The sequence below is a fragment of the Mugil cephalus genome, chromosome 11 (assembly GCF_022458985.1).
Source record: "Mugil cephalus isolate CIBA_MC_2020 chromosome 11, CIBA_Mcephalus_1.1, whole genome shotgun sequence".
NCBI lineage: Eukaryota > Metazoa > Chordata > Actinopteri > Mugiliformes > Mugilidae > Mugil > Mugil cephalus.
In genome coordinates this window covers 27393489-27415690 of record NC_061780.1, presented here as the reverse complement: position 1 = coordinate 27415690, position 22202 = coordinate 27393489, and the positions used below count along the sequence as shown (strand labels likewise).

General features: G+C 41.1%; 2 protein-coding genes across 3 annotated transcripts; both read left to right on the top strand.

Annotated features, from left to right (window-relative positions):
* The first annotated feature begins 367 nt into the window (after positions 1–367).
* On the top strand, positions 368–21462 carry LOC125015875 (hemicentin-2-like). Of its 2 annotated transcripts, XR_007113645.1 has the most exons (4): positions 368–773; positions 1427–1789; positions 21052–21147; positions 21265–21462. XR_007113645.1 is itself a non-coding variant. In XM_047597900.1 (3 exons), the coding sequence occupies exons 1-2, from the start codon at positions 665–667 to the stop codon at positions 1621–1623; spliced, it is 306 nt and encodes a 101-aa protein (XP_047453856.1). In that variant the 5' UTR covers positions 368–664; the 3' UTR covers positions 1624–1789; positions 21052–21462. The 2 variants fall into 2 exon arrangements, 1 of the variants encoding a protein (XP_047453856.1); XM_047597900.1 differs by having other exon boundaries at positions 21052–21462.
* Positions 5805–7335, top strand: LOC125015874 (nuclear factor 7, brain-like). The gene has a single exon (XM_047597899.1). The coding sequence runs from the start codon at positions 5805–5807 to the stop codon at positions 7179–7181; it is 1377 nt and encodes a 458-aa protein (XP_047453855.1). The 3' UTR covers positions 7182–7335.
* Positions 21463–22202: the final 740 nt, after the last annotated feature.

Genomic DNA, 22202 nt, shown 5'->3' with positions numbered 1-22202 from the left:
GTTTAACGTTGGACCAAGAACTTAACTCACATATTGAGACGCATCAACAAGGCTCTGGAAAATGATCACGTACAATAAAAGTTGTCATTTTGGTGACACAGAAACTTAAACTACAGCCATGAGCTTCATTAGAACCCAGTTTGTGTCAGATTCCTCAGCTCACGTCATTTCCTGTATTTACAGAGGAAATACATTCAAAGGGCATCTATTCAACCAGTATCTGCTGGTTCCTCTCTGTCTGACTTCTTCTTTCCATCTGGAAGGAAACGATCAGTTTACTAACGACAGGTCTGTCAACACTTCCTGCTTTAGTTTGATAGTTTCTGATTGTCTAACAGGTCTGAGGACGAGGCTGCAGTGTCTCTGTCTTATTGTGTCGGCCGTGGTCACAAGTAAGATCTGGATCCTTCAGGACGTTGGAGGTGGATCTACAGGGAAGTTGTGTGGTTTCTCCTTCAGTCTTCTGGAAACCTCCAGGTTTTAACAGACAGATCGGTGACAGGTTATTTCTGGAGTCAGTACCAGGGGTGAAGTTTGAGTTTGAGCTTCCAGACGTTCTCGTCCTCCTCAGGTTCTGTCCTGGATGCTTGGAGGATGAAGGGGTCTCGGTCGGTCACCGTGTCCAGAGGAGAAGACGCCGGGAGGAGACCCTGGACGGGGGGAGATGTCGCTGCTCATCAGGAAGGTGGAGCTGACGGACAACGGTTCGTTCTTCTGCAGAGTGGAGCTGGACCAGAATTATTTTGAAGCAAAGATTGATCTATGTGTTGAAGGTGAGGATCTCCTGGTGGAGGAGGAGCAGAGGTTCTGGTGGTGATCTTTTTATTTTCCACCTAGACCTTCAATGGCCTCCAACTTTACATCTTAATACGATCATTGTGACACCACTTTGATGAAGTCTAGGCCAGAAGAGAAGACTTTGTTGGCCCTGATGAAACACCACTGCCTTTATTAATCATCTCCTCATAAACAAATGAACATCAGGTTGAGGAGCTGCTCATTGGTTTCTCCTTGTTTTCTCCACCTCATTAGTTTCATGTGTCTCGTCTTCCCTCTGCATTTCCCTTCGTTCTTTGTTGTGTGCTTTTAGTCGTAGTCTTCATGCTTTCGTCACCAAGTCATGTTTCTTGTCTTCATGTCATGTTCTTGTTATTGTCAGTGTTCATGTCTCCCCCCATGTGTTCTGGAGTTTCCTGCCATGTCTGAAACATCTTACAGCTAAGGGGGCGCTAAATAAAAACTTGCACCCCAATGAAGCACCCAGATCTGAGTTGCTTTTCTGTCTGGTTACTACCATTAGCATAAGCACCGTTAGCATTATGGTAGCTAGTATCAGGACCCATCCCTACTCTGGAGATGATCAACAATTTGATCAAAACAGAAAAAAAGAATCAACATTATTATTCTGTGGTTCACTTTTTGGCAGCTAAACCCAAGATCCTGAGCCTCTCTGTGGTGGATGAACCCTGTGGCTCTGGCAGCGCCCCCCGGTGGCTGCGGTGTGAATTCGAGGGCCACCCACTGCCGCAAATCGTGTGGTTGAAGAGCTCCAGGCGTCTGCTGGAGCCCCAGGGCCGGAGGATGGAGACGGGGCCCTATCGAGGGATCAGCTGCGTCCCTTAACCCCAGGACGAGGTGTTGACCTGCAGGGTGGAGAGTCGCCTGGACGAAGCAGAGAGGACGTATCCAGACATCGATTCACAGCCAGTCGTCCTGGTCATCGTCCTGGTCATCGTTGGCCTCGTGGTGATGATGATGCTGTCGACAGGACTCGTCTGTTTCTGCAGGGGTGAGCACCTGATACAACACTGACATTTTGACTCAGTGGCCATGTGTGGTATTACAACAAAAACTAAACCCTGTGTCTCACTTTATAACAACTTAAATACTAATATGAATATCTACTACAAGACAGTTTATAGAGATTGTCCCTTAAAAGGGAAAATATGTTAGAATAAGAGAAGCTTCTGAGTTTAAACTCTCAGTATAATTCAGTGGAGGTTCCTTTATTTCCACCTAGACCTTCAATGACCTCCAACTCTAAACACCTCTTAATACGATAGTTATGACGCCACTGCTACAGAAACCATCATCAACATATGGATACACAATGAAACAGGACATTTTATCTCATATAGTGAGATTAATGTCATTACTAAAGCAAGAAACTCACTTAGAATAATTTCACCAGCTCCACATACGTCAAATCCAATAGAAGCATCAATGTCGACCCAATAAAATTACAAAAATATACATAAAACATGTAAATATGATTCATTTTACTCACCAGACCTAAAGAAACTATCTGTGAGCCGAGGCTGGAGCTCATAGTTTCTGACCTGAGAGTTTTGTAGCTGGGTCATGATAATAACAGAACCAGCTAGAACCAGTCCACCATGAAAATGTCTTTCTAAGAAGATCTGAAACCAAATCGATGAGTCTCTCCTCCGTCCTCCTCCATCGAGGCTTCAACAAATAGTAAATATCAAAACGTTAACAACAGATGAACATGAACCACTAGCTTAGCTTAAACAAAAAGGCCTAAAAATACCAACCTGAAATGTGATTGGTTAAAGGAGCAGTGTCATTATGTGGTTCAGGTTTAATTCTGAAGGAGGAAAAACATACAGGTTTTCTGATCAAAATTAGCATTTACTAATGCTATCTAAGTTAGCTCTGTGTAAGCTTTAGCTTAGCATGTCCAGTGTTTCTGTTCCTTTGAGATGATGGAATGAATCAAACCTCCTCCTGATCAACCACTAGTTTAAATCTGTCCTGGATGAAGGACAAGTTGCTATTTGTTGACTGGATGTCAACTTTGATTCGTCCAGAACTAAACCACTTAGAGCGATTCTGACTGATGTGATAGAAACTTCAGAGTGTTGGTTTTCAAAATTCAATTCAATTCAGTTTTATTTATATAGCACCAATAACAATACAAATCGTCTCAAGACGCTTCACAAAAACCAGCCTGCAACCTCCAGAGCAGCCTGAGGGAAAACTCCCTTTAACAGGAAGAAACCTGGAGCACAACCAGCTCATATGGAGGAAGCATCTGCTGAAGACCAGCCGGGTAGAACCAGAGAAGATAGAGAGAGAAGAAGAACAGGAGAAACAAGATAAACTAACTTCTGTCATAGATACAAACATCAAGCTGAAGGAAACATGTAGGATCTAGTAATATAACACATAGCTGATGATCTGTGACAGTTTGTGAGTATAACAGGAATCATGGGCAGGTTGGTGAATAGTTCATCTAGGTAGGAGTGGACACCTGGAGGAGGACATGAAGACTGGGACAGATGTAGTTTATGGAGCTCCACAGGTCTGATACACAGACTCCAGACCATGAAGACTGGGCTGGTTGATGAGGCCACGGCAGCAGATGTAGCTTAGAACTCCACAGGTCAGATATTCAGCCTCCAGACCAGAGACCCTCACAAGAAGATGGAGGGGAGAGAGGGAGACACAGTGGTTAGTAAATTATAAGAGATAGAAAATAAAATGATCAGATATTAGAGGACAAAGAGGAGAGGACATGTCCTCAGTGCATCGTCCCCCTGCAGCCTCGGCCTATAGCAGCATAACTAAGGGATGGTTAAGTCCAGCTCTAACTATAAGCTTTGTCTAAAAGGAAAGTCTTAGTCCTGACCTTAAACGTAGAGACTGTGTCTGCCTCCAGAACCCAAACTGGGAGCTGGTTCCAAAAGAGACCAAGACCATGAATGAGCTCCAACATGTTCATCAACAGCGTTCAGTTTAGTCCTTTTGTTTTCTACAGAGGACGTTTAAGGCTTTCTTCATTTATAGCAGAAGTGAAGGGGCGGGGCTTTGGCAGCTTTCTGTTTCTCATTAAGGAAATAAATTTTGATTGGACAATGTTTTTTTTTTTGTTTTTTAATGGTAGTCAGTTTGATGTAATAATATCTCATCTCTTAATCTGCTGAGGAAGAAACTTCAGGTTTGGTTTGAAGAGAAAACCTTCAGTCCATTTATAACAGCGTCATTAATGTCACAGAGGACTAGGTATTCATTTCCAGTATCTGTATCTCTTAAAAAAACGTTTTGATGACATCTTGTCATGATCTGTGTTGCAAATGAGATGAATCGTTCTCACGAAGCAGCTGCAGCTTCATCTCAATCGTTTGTCTTTCAGCTCAACCGGTGAACTTCCTCCAGCCTGGTCAGCAGAACCAGGAAGCAGATACTTTAGGACAAAACCTTTCTACAGGAAAACCTTCCTTCCTTCCATCTAAAAATAACACTTGAACATTCATCAATATTATTTTATCCACCTAAAATGACAGAGACCATCCATAAAAAAATAATTAGTTGACGTGTATTTTAGTGTTTTAGTTTGACCCAAGTCCCGCCCACTAACATGGAGGGGGTGGAGCTTATGACCTATACTGCAGCTTCCAGCCACCAGGGGGAGCTCTACAAGCTTTGACTCCACTTTAATATTCAGTCTATGGTTGAATCGTGACAGCTTTAAGAACCTCAGAGTTTCGTGTCTCTGTGGTTTCAGACGCCCTCTACTGTTCTGTGACCATGTAGCAGTGATGGAGGTATGAACAAGATCAACCCAAATAATTTACTACGATATTAAAGAAATACTTGATTTAAAATTATTTTCTTTCTTTTCAGGGTTGATTGACATTTACACTGAACGTCACAAGGAAAAAGATTCATGTTCCAACATTAATAAAGATTTATTAGAAAGAAATATTCATATTTTAGTTTAACTTTATTTTATAATTGTTTTAATTGATTTTAATTCTATCCCTTAAAAGGTTGGTTGTGTTTCCTGAGGTTTAAAAGAAAAGAACTAAAGAACTATTGACGTGTTTGATTTTCTCTTTTTAAGAACAGTTTCTAAAGTTGTTGTTGTTTCTGATCCATAATAATAAAGATTTATTCATTGTGTAATTCTTCTTAAAGCTTTTCATTTAAAACTGAAGGAGTGGACCAGGTGAACATTAGAGTAATAGCAACTGTAGAAGAGGATTAGAACCCCGTGAATTATGAGATGAAACACACACATATATATATAGACAGGTTTATTTGGTATAAACTCAACTCTGCACCCACTAAGAGGAGGATGACATCATCTTGTGTCCAGCTGTGCTCCTTGTAGATGTTGAGCATCTCTTTGTCTTATTTCATGAAGCTGAGTCTCTCTGGGAATTTACTTTCAGATGAGTTCAGAAAACTATACAACTCATAGACATTAACAAATTATTAATTATTAGTGTGATTGGGTTCTTTGTCTACTTTCAGGACTTGTTTGATGCCGAGTCATTTTATGCAGAAATGTGGAAAATAATAAAGGACACTAAAACTTTTAAGCAGTTCTGTTTATATCAATATATTCATAGTTCACACTGAAGGAACTCACTCCACAATTGAACACATTCAGACTGACTCTTCCTCCGACATTAAACTTTTGGACTGAAACACTCCCTGAATAACCGGTCAAAATTCAACATTTATCACAGTAGTTCTGATTAAGCTCCGCCCCCTCACCTGATTTACCTGAGATAAACCAGGAACCAGTTTATTATTGTGTGACTAAAGAGAGACACAGACGATCAGATTCAGCTTCAGACCAAACTAACACCTTCCTCTGAGTGAGTCCAGCTACAGGAGAGAAAAGTGGAAACTACAACACTGCTGCTTCAAGCTGCTGACTCTCCACACACTGAAGGTGAGTTTGACCAGAAACAGGAAGTTAGTAGAAGATGGAGGAGCCATGACTGACTGGACTTTGTGTCTGCTGTGTTCCAGCTTCACTCAGAGACTAAATGGCTTCCAGATCAGAGGAGGATCTCTGCTGTCCGGTCTGTCAGGGGGTCTTCAGAGATCCTGTTCTTCTGTCATGTAGCCACAGCTTCTGTAAAATCTGTCTGAAGAACTGGTGGAGAGAGAATCCATTACACCAGTGTCCAGTTTGTAAGAGAAGATCTTCAAGAGATGATCCACCTTTAAACTTGGCCTTGAGGAACCTGTGTGAGTCCTTCTTACAGGAGAGAGATCAGAGATCTCCAGAGGATCTCTGCAGTCTGCACTCTGAGAAACTCAGAGTCTTCTGTCTGGACCATCAGCAGCCAGTGTGTCTCGTCTGCAGAGATTCAGAAAAACACTCCAACCACAGATTCAGACCCATCGATGAAGCTGCACGACAGCACAAGAAGATCCTTCAGGAAACTCTGGAGCCCTTAAAGGAGAAGTTAAAGGATTATGAAGAAGTTAAAGTGGAGTTTGATGAAACAGAAAAACACATCAAGGTCCAGGCCCGACACACAGAGAGGCAGATTAAGGAGCAGTTCAAGAAGCTTCACCAGTTTCTAGCAGAGGAAGAGGAGGCCAGGATGGCTGCACTGAGGGAGGAAGAGGAGCAGAAGAGTCAGATGATGAAGGAGAAGATGGAGGCTCTGGGCAGAGAGATAGCAGCTCTTTCAGACACAGTCAGAGCCACAGAGGAGGAGCTGAGAGCTGAAGACGTCTCATTCCTCAACAACTACAAGGCTGCAGTGGAAAGAGTCCAGCGCTGCCCCCTGCTGGATGATCCACAGCTGCCCTCAGGAGCTCTGATAGACCAGGCCAAACATCTGGGCAACCTGGCCTTCAACATCTGGAACAACATGAAGGACCTGGTCTCCTACACTCCTGTCATTCTGGATCCAAACTTTGCTCATCCGAGACTGATCCTGTCTGAAGATCTGACCAGTGTGAGAGGAGGAGATGAACAACAACTTCCTGATAATCCAGAGAGGATTGATTATTACTGGTCTGTCCTGGGCTCTGAGGGCTTTAACTCAGGGACTCACAGCTGGGATGTTGAGGTTGGAGATAACACATGGTGGATACTGGGTGTGTTAACAGAGTCTGATCAGAGGAAGGGAGACATAGAGTCTGGATTGTGGGGAATAGAGTTTGATGAAGGTAAATACTACACATATTCACCATCAGCTCCTGACACTGATCTCCCAGTAAAGAAGAAGCTCCAGAGGATCAGAGTGAATCTGGACTGGAACAGAGGAAATCTGTCCTTCTCTGATCTTGATACTAACACACACATACACACCTTCACACACACTTTCATTGAGAGGGTGTTTCCAATCATTGGAACTGGAGATAAACTTCCAGTGAAGATTTTACCAGTGAATCAGATAAGTTAGAGATAAACAGGATGATTATAAATGTGTATTGTGCTGTAACAACTGATCAGTGTAAGTGATCATAAAAACTGTTGTTTTGTCGACATGTTAAAGAACAAGATGAATGTTTAGGAACAAGTCAAAGTCTTGACCTTCATCCAATAGAAAGGATCAGAAAAACTCCACCGTTTCCCCAGTGAACAAAAACAGAGAAAGTTATGGAGCAGAAGATTAAAAGGAAGAACTGGATGTCAGCTGATTTCTCTCTATTATGTGATGAGGTAAATGTCAATGTCTCTCTTTGGTGTTTAAGATTTTATTCAGAAAAATAAAGCGATACCATCATTAATGTGAACCTTGATCTCTGTTTTACAAATGAATGAAGTTTGAAGTTAACTTAGCCTTATGCTAGCTAGTTATCTAGACTAAAGGCTTAGAAAAATTTCAGCTAGCGTCATATATACTGTGAAACCCATGTGTTCATGTGATTAATGTCCATGTAGATAAACACATTTAACTTTTCCTCAGTTACTAAGTTATCATGGCTAGCATGCTAATGCTATAATGATAATACTAAATAACAGTAAGATTAGTTAAGTCTTCACTAATTCTGAGTACTTCTAATTTTTCTGAATAATTTGGGCCCCAACTGTCGGAATAATGGCAACGCTTAAACCTTCAAACATCCCATCATTCTGACAATTTCTGCCTCCTAAGGTCAGAGTGGTGGTATGTTTTCAGTTTTTAAAGGCGTTGCCATTCCGACAAATCTTTTGTGGCCTTTATACTGTATCATATGCAACATTAATGACAATTATCATACAGAGACTGATAACGGTGATGCCGCTCCATTAGCCAAAAAGTTGGAATCTGATAACATTACGATCACCACCACTGACGAGCAATCCCCCCCATCCTTTTCTAAAACTGTTAGGTTATGATCAGACATTAATGAGCATCTGGAGCATGGATGTATTATAGATTCTTAAACCAGAGACGGACTGCAGCGCACGCTGGGAAAATGCTCTGATTGGCGGGAGTGAAACGCTGCAGCGCAACAGAGACAAAGACCCAGGTCCAACAGTGCAGCGAGGAGATGAAGATGAGCTACTGAACGATGAGGAAGGATTTAGAAAATAGAGATGACAAGTCAGTCTAGAGAGTCTCAAAAGTTGTACATGGCGGGCCACTCTGGGGGACGACCGAGAGGCTGGGAAGACGTGGCGAGACGCTCGGGATCGGAGGCGTGGACTGATGGCACAGGGACTGGCTCAAGATCAGGAACGTAGGCGTGGATGATCGGAGCAAATGGTTCCTCAGGAACTGGAACGTGCGGCGCTGCAGGTGTCCGGGTCGGGGGCAGGCACTGGGGTGGCGATCACCCTCCCAGCGGGGACAAGGGTAGGAGAGGTGTTCAGGTGACAGGCAGACCGGCCTGTCAGGAGCTGTCTAACCACAGGTCTGCCTCCCTGGCGGCCAGGAGGGCCATGCTTACCAGTCGGAGCCCTCCTGCTCAGGCAGGTCCCCTTAGACAGGGGCTGGAACTCCGGCATGAGCCTGAGTCTACGAATCACTTGCCTCATTGTTTATGCCTCTTCCAAAGTAAGGTCTGCTGGGTCCATACTGGTCTAGTCGTTCTGTCAGGTTAGTGAGTGTTGTAGAGGTGAGGCCCCAAGTGCAGGACAAATGGTGAAGCAGGCAAGGAATCCAGGAAAAGAGGTTTTTAATAATTAACCAAAAAAAACGCTGCGCAAGGCAGGAAATACAAAAATCACAAGAATCATGACATGACTTGACTTGACTTGGCAACATGGAGACAAGGAGATAACATTAATGACACGACAGAGAAAAAAGGGAAAGGCAGGGCTATATATGCACAAGAGGACTCAGGGATGACAAGACACAGGTGAAACAGATCAGGGCGATCACAGCAGGTGAGACTAATTAACCATCAAGGAAGCACAAGACAGGAAATCCAGAACTTAACAAAATAAAACAGGAAACATCTTTTATGAAGAAATGTAGATTTTTTGTGTTATTGTTATGCGGCACCATATTTCCTTCAGTGTTTGTGTTTGTATCAAGCTGCAGCTTTCAGTCCCAGAGAAATAAGTATGAGCCTCTCAGCCTCGTTACCGGTCTTTGTATCCCTTAAAAAGTTTCATGTCTGAATAAAGAGTCTTTAGTTTAACATCTGTTTGTGGAGACAAACGTTTGAAATTATGAACAAATTATCAACGTTTGATGGATTGTATAATGTGTTTAACTGAAGAATGTGTTGATGTTCGGGCTAAATAAAAAGATCTGAGGTTGAGTTGTGTTCTCATTGCCTCCTGTGGTGGAATCAGTCATGTTGCTCTTGTTCTAGGATGACTCAGCCGTCATCAGACGTGTATTTGACTCCAACCCTGGAAGCTTCCATACGCACCAGAGATCAAGGAAACACGTAACTTAACTCCTCATCAACTTTGAACGACATGCTGACGTTTTTAAATGACAGCCTCCTCATATCCAACCAATCCCACTGTAGGAGCCACTCTTCATTTATGTTGTATCTTATTCTGACCACTAGGGGGTAGCACAGTCCTGTTTGAGTTGAATTGGTAGATGTCCAGCAGCAGGTGTTAGACATTAGTTCTTTATCAGTATAAGTTGGATGGTGGTGCAACTCACACGGTTCTTACCGACAGCCAGAGTTTGAGTTTTAGCCAAGCATCAGTTTAGTCATGTGCTGTTTTTTGTTACAATCCTTTTACGTTTTTTTGTTGCAATAAATGGGAACATCACCCAAAGAGAAACAACAACTGGCACAGAACTTTGTTTTATCTGGAGTCGAGTTCAACTAATCCTCAAGTCACATGTGAAACACAAGTGTTATTCTGGTGTGTTTGTTCACTCAGACGTCCTTTATGTCCTACCTGTCCTCCTGGTGGATACGCTGTGGACAACGACATTAACGAATACGCCAAGAAACACAACAAGATATAGAGCAACAGCAAAAAATAGAGCAACAGGAATAAATGCAGCAACAAATAGAGCAAGAGCACAAATATAGCAACAGAGCAACAGGAATAAATGCAGCAACAAATAGAGCAAGACCACAAATACAGCAACAGAGCAACAAATTGAGCAACAGGAATAAATGCAGCAACAAATAGAGCAAGAGCACAAATACAGCAACAGAGCAACAAATTGAGCAACAGCAAAAATAGAGCAACAAATAGAGCAATGGCAACAAATTGGGCAACAGCAATAAACAGAGCAACAGCAAAAAATAGAGCAACAAATAGAGCAACAAATGGAATAGAAATAAATACAGCAACAAATAGAACAACAAATAGAGCAACAGCAAAAAATAGAGCAACAAAGAGAGCAACAGCAACAAATGGAATATGAATAAATTTAGCAACAAATAGAGCAACAGCCCAAATACAGCAACAACCAGAGCAACAAATTGAGCAACAGCAAAAAATAGAGCAACAGCAACAAATAGAGCAACAAATACAGCAACAAATGGAATAGAAATAAAAAGAGCAACAAATAGAGCAACAGCAACGAATACAGGAACGAAGCAACGAATACTGGTTTTGGTCTTTTAATCTGACATTGGATCAGGTATCTAGAGGAGAACCACTTCAGCCAGACCCAACCTGAGCTCACGAAATCCTTCAACTTTCTTCTTATTTTTAATTTGCTCCAACTCCAGCTGTAAAACCCTGAGACCTGCAGTATGTTCTGGTTCAGACCTAGGTCACTGTTCATGTCTGTTTTCAGTCATTTTTATGCAGAAATATAGGCAACTCTGAAGCTTAAGAGGGACTGGTATAGAGAAGTCACATCCAACCATTGTAGAGCTGTTTATCTACCTGCTGCCATTCAGAATAAGTCCTGATGCTTGGACTGAGACAGCAGTGATAGAGATGATGGATACATACTGGGAAACAAAATAAATCCGAACTGGGTCCTGGAGAAAGTTGTGACCCAGATGAAGGTCCTAGTGTAAGTAGAGGTCAGGAGAAAGAAAAGAAGATGAGCTCAAGACAATGTACTTTCTCTTTCCTTTGAATTTGCTTTTAATGTCTTATTTGGATTTGGTGTGTGTCTGCCGGGAGTGAGCACCTGATACAACACTGACATTTTGACTCAGTGGCCACAAAAACTAAACCCTGTGTCTCACTTTATAACAGCTTAAATACTAATATGAATATCTACTACAAGACAGTTTATAGAGATTGTCCCTTAAAAGGGAAAACATGTTAGAATAAGTGAAGCTACTAAGTTTATACTCTCAGTATAATTCAGTGGAGGTTCCTTTATTTCCATCTAGACCTTCAATGACCTCCAACTCTAAACACCTCTTAATACGATAGTTATGACGCCACTGCTACAGAAACCATCAACATATGGATACACAATGAAACAGGAGATTTTATCTCATATGGTTAGATGTTTATTTTTTTTTTACAGATTATTTCTGTATTTTAAAAATACAGAAACAATCTGGACAATCAACAAAAAATACTGCGATTTTACATGTCAAGTGTAAAATAACATGAACTCACTGTAACTGTGAAAATACGTGTGGAAATGTGATATTTCTGTTCTATTATAAAAATAAACATTAGAAATACAGATATTTATTGTTAAAATATGTTCACAAATGTATCGTAATTGTAGAAATATTTATCTGTTATTTAATGGAATAAACTGTAAAATTCAACAAAACTTAATACAAAACTTAATACAAAACTTAAAACTTAATACTCATAAATCATTTAAAATTACTGAGAAATTAATAGTAAAATAACTATTTAACACTGTAGGCTATTGTGTGTGTATGTATATTTATATATATATATATATATATATATATATATATATATATATATATATATACATACAATCCATTGTATATCACAACGTCTTGAATTATTTCACAGCATGTCTGAACAAAACACATGTAATCAGGAGACATTTTACTGCTGCGGCGTCTCCCTGCACAAACACAAAAGACAAAAGCGTGAACGCGACATGTCATTGGAGTGCGCGCTTTGAAAAGCGCGGGTCCCATTTGGATTGGTCGACAGAAACAGTTGGAGAAGAAGAAGAAGAAGAAGAAAACATGCCATTGGCTGTTGGGACACTAAACATCCGTCTTTGACGTTACGCTTAACAAGGTCAACAACCACCACGCGGCTGTTCCCGTTTGGTCACAGAAACTTGGAGCAAACAGCAGCTAATGTCGAGGCTGGAGGAAGGACGAAGGCAAGTATCAAACTGAAACTTAGTAGTATTAGCTTTATTTACCACCATGACTCTGACTTTACTCAGTCGGCAAAACCAATCCGCTAGCATGTCGTCAATTGAAATGTTAGCTAACTACGATGACAAAAGTATGGCCGGCTGCGGCGTCTGCCAGTGTTAGTCATAGATATATATCTATGAGTGTTAGCAGTCAGCCAGACCAACCACTATTTATTTTATTTACGCTAACTTTAGCTTAGCACTTAACACTGAGTCATTACGTTTACTTTTGTGAACTGACTGACACAGGCGGAGAGAAAGACGAACAACATTTGTTTAGAGCTGCAACAATGAACAATAATCGATTATTAACCCTCTTCTACATTTTCACTAGTTTTTTGGCCATAACTTTTACTGCGTCTCTTGAAATGCATGATTTCTGGCTAGGATAGGAAGCTGGATTTTATGGAACGTGTCAAAATGTCAAAGTCTTCTTTCCACGCAGACTGCTCCTACTCCTCCACATGCAGGTGTCGCTAATCAGCCATTTTAAGTGGATTTTCTTCCAAAGAAGAGAGAACAAATGTTTTATAAATGATACTGAGATTTGGTAATGGTTTATTTCAACTAGTAACTCTTTCTTAAAACTAATATTTTCATCTTCCTCTTGACAGTGTGCTTATAAATCAGTATCATCAGTTGGGTCTAACTTCTCTAGATTCTGATTCGGTAGCAAATGACTCACAACTAATGATGGGATGGGATTATGGGATGAACACAGGATACTTTATCACAATGTACAGAAAAAAATGACTTTTGTATCCAGCAGTAGCAATAGTTCCCCCAACAACATGTTGTTCATTTAGTTCCCATGTATAGTCAGTCTGGTGTGTATTTTCTTTGTAGTGTGTTATGTTGAGATCTTGCAAGCTTGTCTGTCCCAAAGCAACGGTGTCGTCTATAGTGGGACTCGTGTGACTCCTGTGGTGTTGGAAAAGGCTGTATCTTCTTGCACCTTTATCCTAGCCCTGCCTCTTAAACTGTTATTAGCTGTTATTATTTAATAACCGCTAATGTTTTCTGTCTTCTCTTCAGATGGTTACAGCTCAGAAACTGCAACTTCACTACGATCAACAAGTAGTTCAAGTATGGACACCACACCTCGTCAACTGTATAGAGCAGGGGTCGGCAACCCGCGGCTCCGGAGCTGCATGCAGCTCTTTCGTTCCTCTGTTGCAGCTCTTTGCAGCGAGCGGTGCGGAGCAAGGACGCTGACCAAAGCCGTTCACTTTTTCTCGCTAACAAACTGCCTCAGAATAGCGGCAACTAGTCACTCATCAGTGAACGAGCGAGAGTTACACAACTACTGAATGACACACCACACTCATGGTTGTAACATCAACCAAAAAACACTGAACTCCCACAGTGCATTGCAGCTCATTTACTTGTTGCTGTCGAGTATTTAATTCAAATGTATTTTTATTTTAGTGCGTTAGTTTTTTAAATATAATTCTAAATTTGAATTTATGGTGATCACTCCATAACTCACTCCACAATTAAACACAATCAGAATGACTCTTCCTCTGACATTAAACCTTTGGACTGAAACACTCCCTGAATAACAGGTCAAAATTCAACATTTATCACCGTAGTTCTGGTTAAGCTCCGCCCCCTCACCTGATTTACCTGAGACAAACCAGGTACCAGTTTATTATTGTGTGTGAGTAAAGAGAGACACAGACGATCAGATTCAGCTTCAGACCAAACTAACACCTTCCTCTGAGTGAGTCCAGCTACAGGAGAGAAAAGTGGAAACTACAACACTGCTGCTTCAAGCTGCTGACTCTCCACACACTGAAGGTGAGTTTGACCAAAAACAGGAAGTTAGTAGAAGATGGAGGAGACATGACTGACTGGACTTTGTGTCTGCTGTGTTCCAGCTTCACTCAGAGACTAAATGGCTTCCAGATCAGAGGAGGATTTCTGCTGTCCGGTCTGTCAGGAGGTCTTCAGAGATCCTGTTTTTCTGTCATGTAGCCACAGCGTCTGTAAACTCTGTCTGAAGACCTGGTGGAGACAGAATCCATTACGCCAGTGTCCAGTTTGTAAGAGAAGATCTTCAAAGGTTAATCCACCTTCAAACTTGGCCTTGAGGAACCTGTGTGATTCCTTTTTACATGAGAGAGATCAGAGTTCTCCTGAAGCTGCACCACAGCACAAGAAGAACCTTGAGGAAACTCTGGAGCTCTTAAAGGAGAAGTTAAAGGTTTATGAAGAAGTTAAAGTGAAGTTTGATGAAACAGAAAAACACATCAAGGTCCAGGCCCGACACACAGAGAGGCAGATTAAGGAGCAGTTCAAGAAGCTTCACCAGTTTCTAGCAGAGGAAGAGGAGGCCAGGATGGCTGCACTGAGGGAGGAAGAGGAGCAGAAGAGTCAGATGATGAAGGAGAAGATGGAGGCTCTAAGCAGAGAGATAGCAGCTCTTTCAGACACAGTCAGAGCCACAGAGGAGGAGCTGAGAGCAGAAGACGTCTCATTCCTCAACAACTACAAGGCTGCAGTGAAAAGAGTCCAGCGCTGCCTCCTGCTGGATGATCCACAGCTGCCCTCAGGAGCTCTGATAGACCAGGCCAAACATCTGGGCAACCTGGCCTTCAACATCTGGAACAACATGAAGGACCTGGTCTCCTACACTCCTGTCATTCTGGATCCAAACACTGCTCATCCAGATCTGATCCTGTCTGAAGATCTGACCAGTGTGAGATTAGAAGGAGATAAACAACAACTTCCTGATAATCCAGAGAGGTTTGATTATTATGGGTTTGTCCTGGGCTCTGAGGGCTTTAACTCAGGGACTCACAGCTGGGATGTTGATGTTGGAGATAATACACAGTGGGGACTGGGTGTGTTATCAGAGTCTGTCCACAGGAAGGGAGACATAGAGTCTGGATTGTGGGGAATAGGGTTCTATGAAGGTAAATACTACACATATTCACCACCAGATCCTTCCATTGATCTCCCAGTAAAGAAGAAGCTCCAGAGGATCAGAGTGAATCTGGACTGGAACAGAGGAAATCTGTCCTTCTATGATCTTGATACTAACAGACACATACACACCTTCACACACACTTTCACTGAGAGGATGTTTCCATACATTAACAATGGAGATAAACTCCCAGTGAAGATTTTACCAGTGAATCAGATCAGTTAGAGATAAACAGGATGATTATAAATGTGTTTTGTGCTGTAACAACTGATCAGTGTAAGTGATCATAAAAACTGTTGTTTTGTCGACATGTTAAAGAACAAGATGAATGTTTAGGAACAAGTCAAAGTCTTGACCTTAATCCAATAGAAAGGATCAGGAAAACACAGAAGAAACTCCACCATTTCCCCAGTGAACAAAAACAGAGAAAGTTATGGAGCAGAAGATTAAAAGGAAGAACTGGATGTCAGCTGATTTCTCTCTATTATGTGATGAGGTAAATGTCAATGTCTCTATTTGACGTTTAAGATTTTATTCAGAAAAATAAAGTGATACCATCATTAATGTGAACCTTGATCTCTGTTTTACAAATGAATGAAGTTTGAAGTTAACTTAGCCTTATGCTAGCTAGTTATCTAGACTAAAGGCTTAGAAAAATTTCAGCTAGCGTCATATATACTGTGAAACCCATGTGTTCATGTGATTAATGTCCATGTAGATAAACACATTTAACTTTTCCTCAGTTACTAAGTTATCATGGCTAGCATGCTAATGCTATAATGATAATACTAAATAACAGTAAGATTAGTTAAGTCTTCACTAATTCTGAGTACTTCTAATTTTTCTGAATAATTTGGGCCCCAACTGTCGGAATAATGGCAACGCTTAAACCTTCAAACATCCCATCATTCCGACAATTTCTGCCTCCTAAGGTCAGAGTGGTGGTATGTTTTCAGTTTTTAAAGGCGTTGCCATTCCGACAAATCTTTTGTGGCCTTTATACTGTATCATATGCAACATTAATGACAATTATCATACAGAGACTGATAACGGTGATGCTGCTCCATTAGCCAAAAAGTTGGAATCTGATAACATTACGATCACCACCACTGACGAGTGATCCCCCCCATCCTTTTCTAAAACTGTTAGGTTATGATCAGACATTAATGAGCATCCGGAGCATGGATGTATTATAGATTCTTAAACCAGAGACGGACTGCAGCGCACGCTGGGAAAATGCTCTGATTGGCGGGAGTGAAACGCTGCAGCGCAACAGAGACAAAGACCCAGGTCCAACAGTGCAGCGAGGAGATGAAGATGAGCTACTGAACGATGAGGAAGGATTTAGAAAATAGAGACGACAAGTCAGTCTAGAGAGTCTCAAAAGTTGTACATGGCGGGCCACTCTGGGGGACGACCGAGAGGCCGGGAAGACGTGGCGAGACGCTCGGGATCGGAGGCGTGGACTGATGGCACAGGGACTGGCTCAAGATCAGGAACGTAGGCGTGGATGATCGGAGCAAATGGTTCCTCAGGAACTGGAATGTGGGGCGCTGCAGGTGTCTGGGTTCGGGGGCAGGCACTGGGGTGGCGATCACCCTCCCAGCGGGGACAAGGGTAGGAGAGGTGTTCAGGTGACAGGCAGACCGGCCTGTCAGGAGCTGTCTAACCACAGGTCTGCCTCCCTGGCGGCCAGGAGGGCCATGCTTACCAGTCGGAGCCCTCCTGCTCAGGCAGGTCCCCTTAGACAGGGGCTGGAACTCCGGCATGAGCTCGAGTCTACAAATCACTCACCTCATTGTTTCTGCCTCTTCCAAAGTAAGGTCTGCTGGGTCCATACTGGTCTAGTCGTTCTGTCAGGTTAGTGAGTGTTGTAGAGGTGAGGCCCGAAGTGCAGGACAAATGGTGAAGCAGGCAAGGAATCCAGGAAAAGAGGTTTTTAATAATTAACCAAAAAAACGCTGCGCAAGGCAGGAAATACAAAAATCACAAGAATCATGACATGACTTGGAGACAAGAAGATAACATAAATGTCACGACAGAGAAAAAAAGAAAAAGGCAGGGCTATATATGCACAAGAGGACTCAGGGATGACAAGACACAGGTGAAACAGATCAGGGCGATCACAGCAGGTGAGACTAATTAACCATCAAGGAAGCACAAGACAGGAAATCCAGAACGTAACAAAATAAAATAGGAAACACAAGATATGACACGGACAGACAGGAAACTAGGAAAATTGACAAAATAAAACAGGAAACTTCAAAACATGACTCACAAAATAAAAGACAGATACAGATCATGACAGAGTGCAGGGGACGGATGGGAGGGGCGTAGCTTTCAGACCCAGAGAAATAAGCATGAGCCTCTCAGCCTCGTTACCGGTAATTTCTCCTGGACAATCACAACACATACACAAAGCAAACATTTGGTCTTTGTATCCCTTAACAACTTTCATGTCTGAATAAAGAGTCTTTAGTTTAACATCTGTTTGTGGAGACAAACGTGTGAAATTATGAACAAATTATCAACGTTTGATGGATTGTATAATGTGTTTAACTGAAGAATGTGTTGATGTTCAGGCTAAATAAAAAGATCTGAGGTTGAGTTGTGTTCTCATTGCCTCCTGTGGTGGAATCAGTCATGTTGCTCTTGTTCTAGGATGACTCAGCCGTCATCAGACGTGTATTTGACTCCAACCCTGGAAGCTTCCATACGCACCAGAGATCAAGGAAACACGTAACTTAACTCCTCATCAACATTGAACAACATCCTGACGTTTTTAAATGACAGCCTCCTCATATCCAACCATTCCCACTGTAGGAGCCACTCTTCATTTATGTTGTATCTTATTCTGACCACTAGGGGGTAGCACAGTTCTGTTTGAGTTGAATTGGTAGATGTCCAGCAGCAGGTGTTAGACATTAGTTCTTTATCAGTATAAGTTGGATGGTGGTGCAACTCACACGGTTCTTACCGACAGCCAGAGTTTGAGTTTTAGTCAAGCATCAGTTTAGTCATGTGCTGTTTTTTGTTACAATCTTTTTACGTTTTTTGTTGCAATAAATGGGAACATCACCCAAAGAGAAACAACAACTGGCACAGAACTTTGTTTTATCTGGAGTCGAGTTCAACTAATCCTCAAGTCACACATGAAACACAAGTATTATTCTGATGTGTTTGTTCACTCAGACGTCCCTTATGTCCTACCTGTCCTCCTGGTGGACATGCTGGGGACAACGACATTAATGAATACGCCAAGAAACACAACAAGATATAGAGCAACAGCAAAAAATAGAGCAATAGGAATAAATGCAGCAACAAATACAGCAAGAGCACAAATACAGCAACAGAGCAACAAAATGAGCAACAGCAAAATAGAGCAACAAATAGAGCAACGGCAACAAATTGAGCAACATAAACAAACAGAGCAACAGCAAAAATAGAGCAACAAATAGAGCATCAGCAACAAATAGAGAAACAAATGGAATAGGAATAAATAGAGCAACAAATTGAGCAACAGCAACAAAAAGAGCAACAAATTGAGCAACAGCAAAAAATAGAGCAACAAATAGAGCATCAGCAACAAATAGAGCAACAGCAAGAAATGGAATAGGAATAAATACAGCAACAAATAGAGCAACAGCAATAAATACAGCAACAAATAGAGTAACAGCAACAAATTGAGCAACTATCTATCTATCTTGTCGTGCTCTTTTTTAGGGACATGTTGAAATGCTGAACCGGCCGTTTGGTTTCTAGTAGCTTCCAGGATCAGTGGCAGTTTGGTTTTGGTCTTTTAATCTGACATTGGATCAGGTATCTAGAGAAGAACCACTTCAGCCAGACCCAACCTGAGCTCATGAAATCCTTCAACTTTCTTCTTATTTTTAATTTGCTCCAACTCCAGCTGTAAAACGCTGAGACCTGCAGTATGTTCTGGTTCAGACCTAGGTCACTGTTCATGTCTGTTTTCAGTCATTTTTATGCAGAAATGTAGGAAACTCTGAAGCTTAAGAGGGACTGGTATAGAGAAGTCACATCCAACCATTGTAGAGCTGTTTATCTACCTGCTGCCATTCAGAATAAGTCCTGATGCTTGGACTGAGACAGCAGTGATGAGAGATGATGGATAAATACTGGGAAACAAAATAAATCCAAACTGGGTCCTGGAGAAAGTTGTGACCCAGATGAAGGTCTTAGTGTGAGTAGAGGTCAGGAGAAAGAAAAGAAGATGAGCTCAAGACAATGTACTTTCTCTTTCCTTTGGATTTACTTTGAATCTCTTATTTGGATTTGGTGTGTATCTGCAGGAGTGAGCACCTGATACAACACTGACATTTTGACTCAGTGGCCACATGTGGTATTACAACAAAAACTAAACCCTGTGTCTCACTTTATAACAACTTAAATACTAATATGAATATCTACTACAAGACAGTTTATAGAGATTGTCCCTTAAAAGGGAAAATATGTTAGAATAAGAGAAGCTACTGAGTTTAAACTCTCAGTATAATTCAGTGGAGGTTCCTTTATTTCCACCTAGACCTTCAATGACCTCCAACTCTAAACACCTCTTAATACGATAGTTATGACGCCACTGCTACAGAAACCATCGTCAACATATGGATACACAATGAAACAGGACATTTTATCTCATGTGGTGAGATTAATGTCATTACTAAAGCAAGAAACTCACTTAGAATAATTTCACCAGCTCCACATACGTCAAATCCAATAGAAGCATCAATGTCGACCCAATAAAATGACAAAAATATACATAAAACATGTAAATATGATTAATTTTACTCACCAGACCTAAAGAAACTATCTGTGAGCTGAGGCTGGAGCTCATAGTTTCTGACCTGAGAGTTTTGTAGCTGGGTCATGATATAACTAGAACCAGCCTAGAACCAGTCCACCATGAAAATGTCTTTCTAAGAAGATCTGAAACCAAATCGATGAGTCTCTCCTCCGTCCTCCTCCATCGAGGCTTCAACAAATAGTAAATATCAAAACGTTAACAACAGATGAACATGAACCACTAGCTTAGCTTAAACAAAAAGGCCTAAAAATACCAACCTGATTGGTTAAAGGAGCAGTGTCATTATGATGTGGTTCAGGTTTAATTCTGAAGGAGGAAAAACATACAGGTTTTCTGATCAAAATTAGCATTTACTAATGCTATCTAAGTTAGCTCTGTGTAAGCTTTAGCTTAGCATGTCCAGTGTTTCTGTTCCTTTGAGGTGATGGAATGAATCAAACCTCCTCCTGATCAACCACTAGTTCAAATCTGTCCTGGATGGAGGACAAGTTGCTATTTGTTGACTGGATGTCAACTTTGATTCGTCCAGAACTAAACCACTTTGAGCGATTCTGACTGATGTGATAGAAACTTCAGAGTGTTGGTTTTCAAAAGAGACCAAGACCATGAATGAGCTCCAACATGTTTATCAACAGCGTTCAGTTTAGTCCTTTTGTTTTCTACAGAGGACGTTTAAGGCTTTCTTCATTTATAGCAGATGTGAAGGGGCGGGGCTTTGGCAGCTTTCTGTTTCTCATTAAGGAAATGAATTTTGATTGGACAATGTTTTTTTTTTTTTTAATGGTAGTCAGTTTGATGTAATAATATCTCGTCTCTGTTGTTTTTATCTGCAGGAAAGAAACGTCCGGTCTCAAACTCTCTGGCTGATGAAGGAGAAACTCTTCAGTCCATTTATTCAGTCATTAAGTCACAGAGACAGGATTCTTCCCGTGAGTCTGAATCTACTAAACAGACGTCTGACGATCTGAACTTTTATCTGTGTTGCAAATGAGATGAATCGTTCTCACGAAGCAGCTGCAGCTTCATCTCCACCGTTTGTCTTTCAGCTCAACCGGTGAACTTCCTCCAGCCTGGTCAGCAGAACCAGGAAGCAGGTACTTTAGGACAAAACCTTTCTACAGGAAAACCTTCCTTCCTTCCATCTAAGAATAACACTTGAACATTCATCAACATTATTTTATCCACCTAAAATGACAGAAACCATCCTTAAAAAATAATTATTTGACGTGTATTTTAGTGTTTTAGTTTGACCCAAGTCCCGCCCACTAACATGGAGGGGAAGGAGCTTATGACCTATACTGCAGCCTGCAGCCACCAGGGGGAGCTCTACAAGCTTTGACTCCACTTTAATATTCAGTCTATGGTTGAATCATAACAGCATTAAGAACCTCAGAGTTTCGTGTCTCTGTGGTTTCAGACGCCCTCTACTGTTCTGTGACCATGTAGCAGTGATGGAGGTATGAACAAGATCAACCCAAATAATTTACTACGATAATAAAGAAATAACTTGATTTAAGTCTTTTCTTTCTTTTCAGGGTCGACTGACATTTACGCTGAACATCACAAGGAAAAACGTTCATATTTTAGTTTAACTGTATTTTATAATTGTTTTAATTGATTTTATTTCTATCCCTTAAAAGGTTGGTTGTGTTTCATGAGGTTTAAAAGAAAAAGCTTTTAACTAAAGAATTATTGACGTGGTTGATTTTCTCTTTTTAAGAACAGTTTCTAAAGTTGTTGTTGTTTCTGATCCATAATAATAAAGATTTATTCATTGTGTAATTCTTCTTAAAGCTTTTCATTTAAAACCGAAGGAGTGGACCAGGTGAACACTGGAATAATAGTAACTATGGAAGAGGATTAGAAAAGGATATATATATGTATATATATATATATATATATATATATATATATATATATATATATGTATATATATATATGTATATATATAATATATATATATATATATATATATATATATATA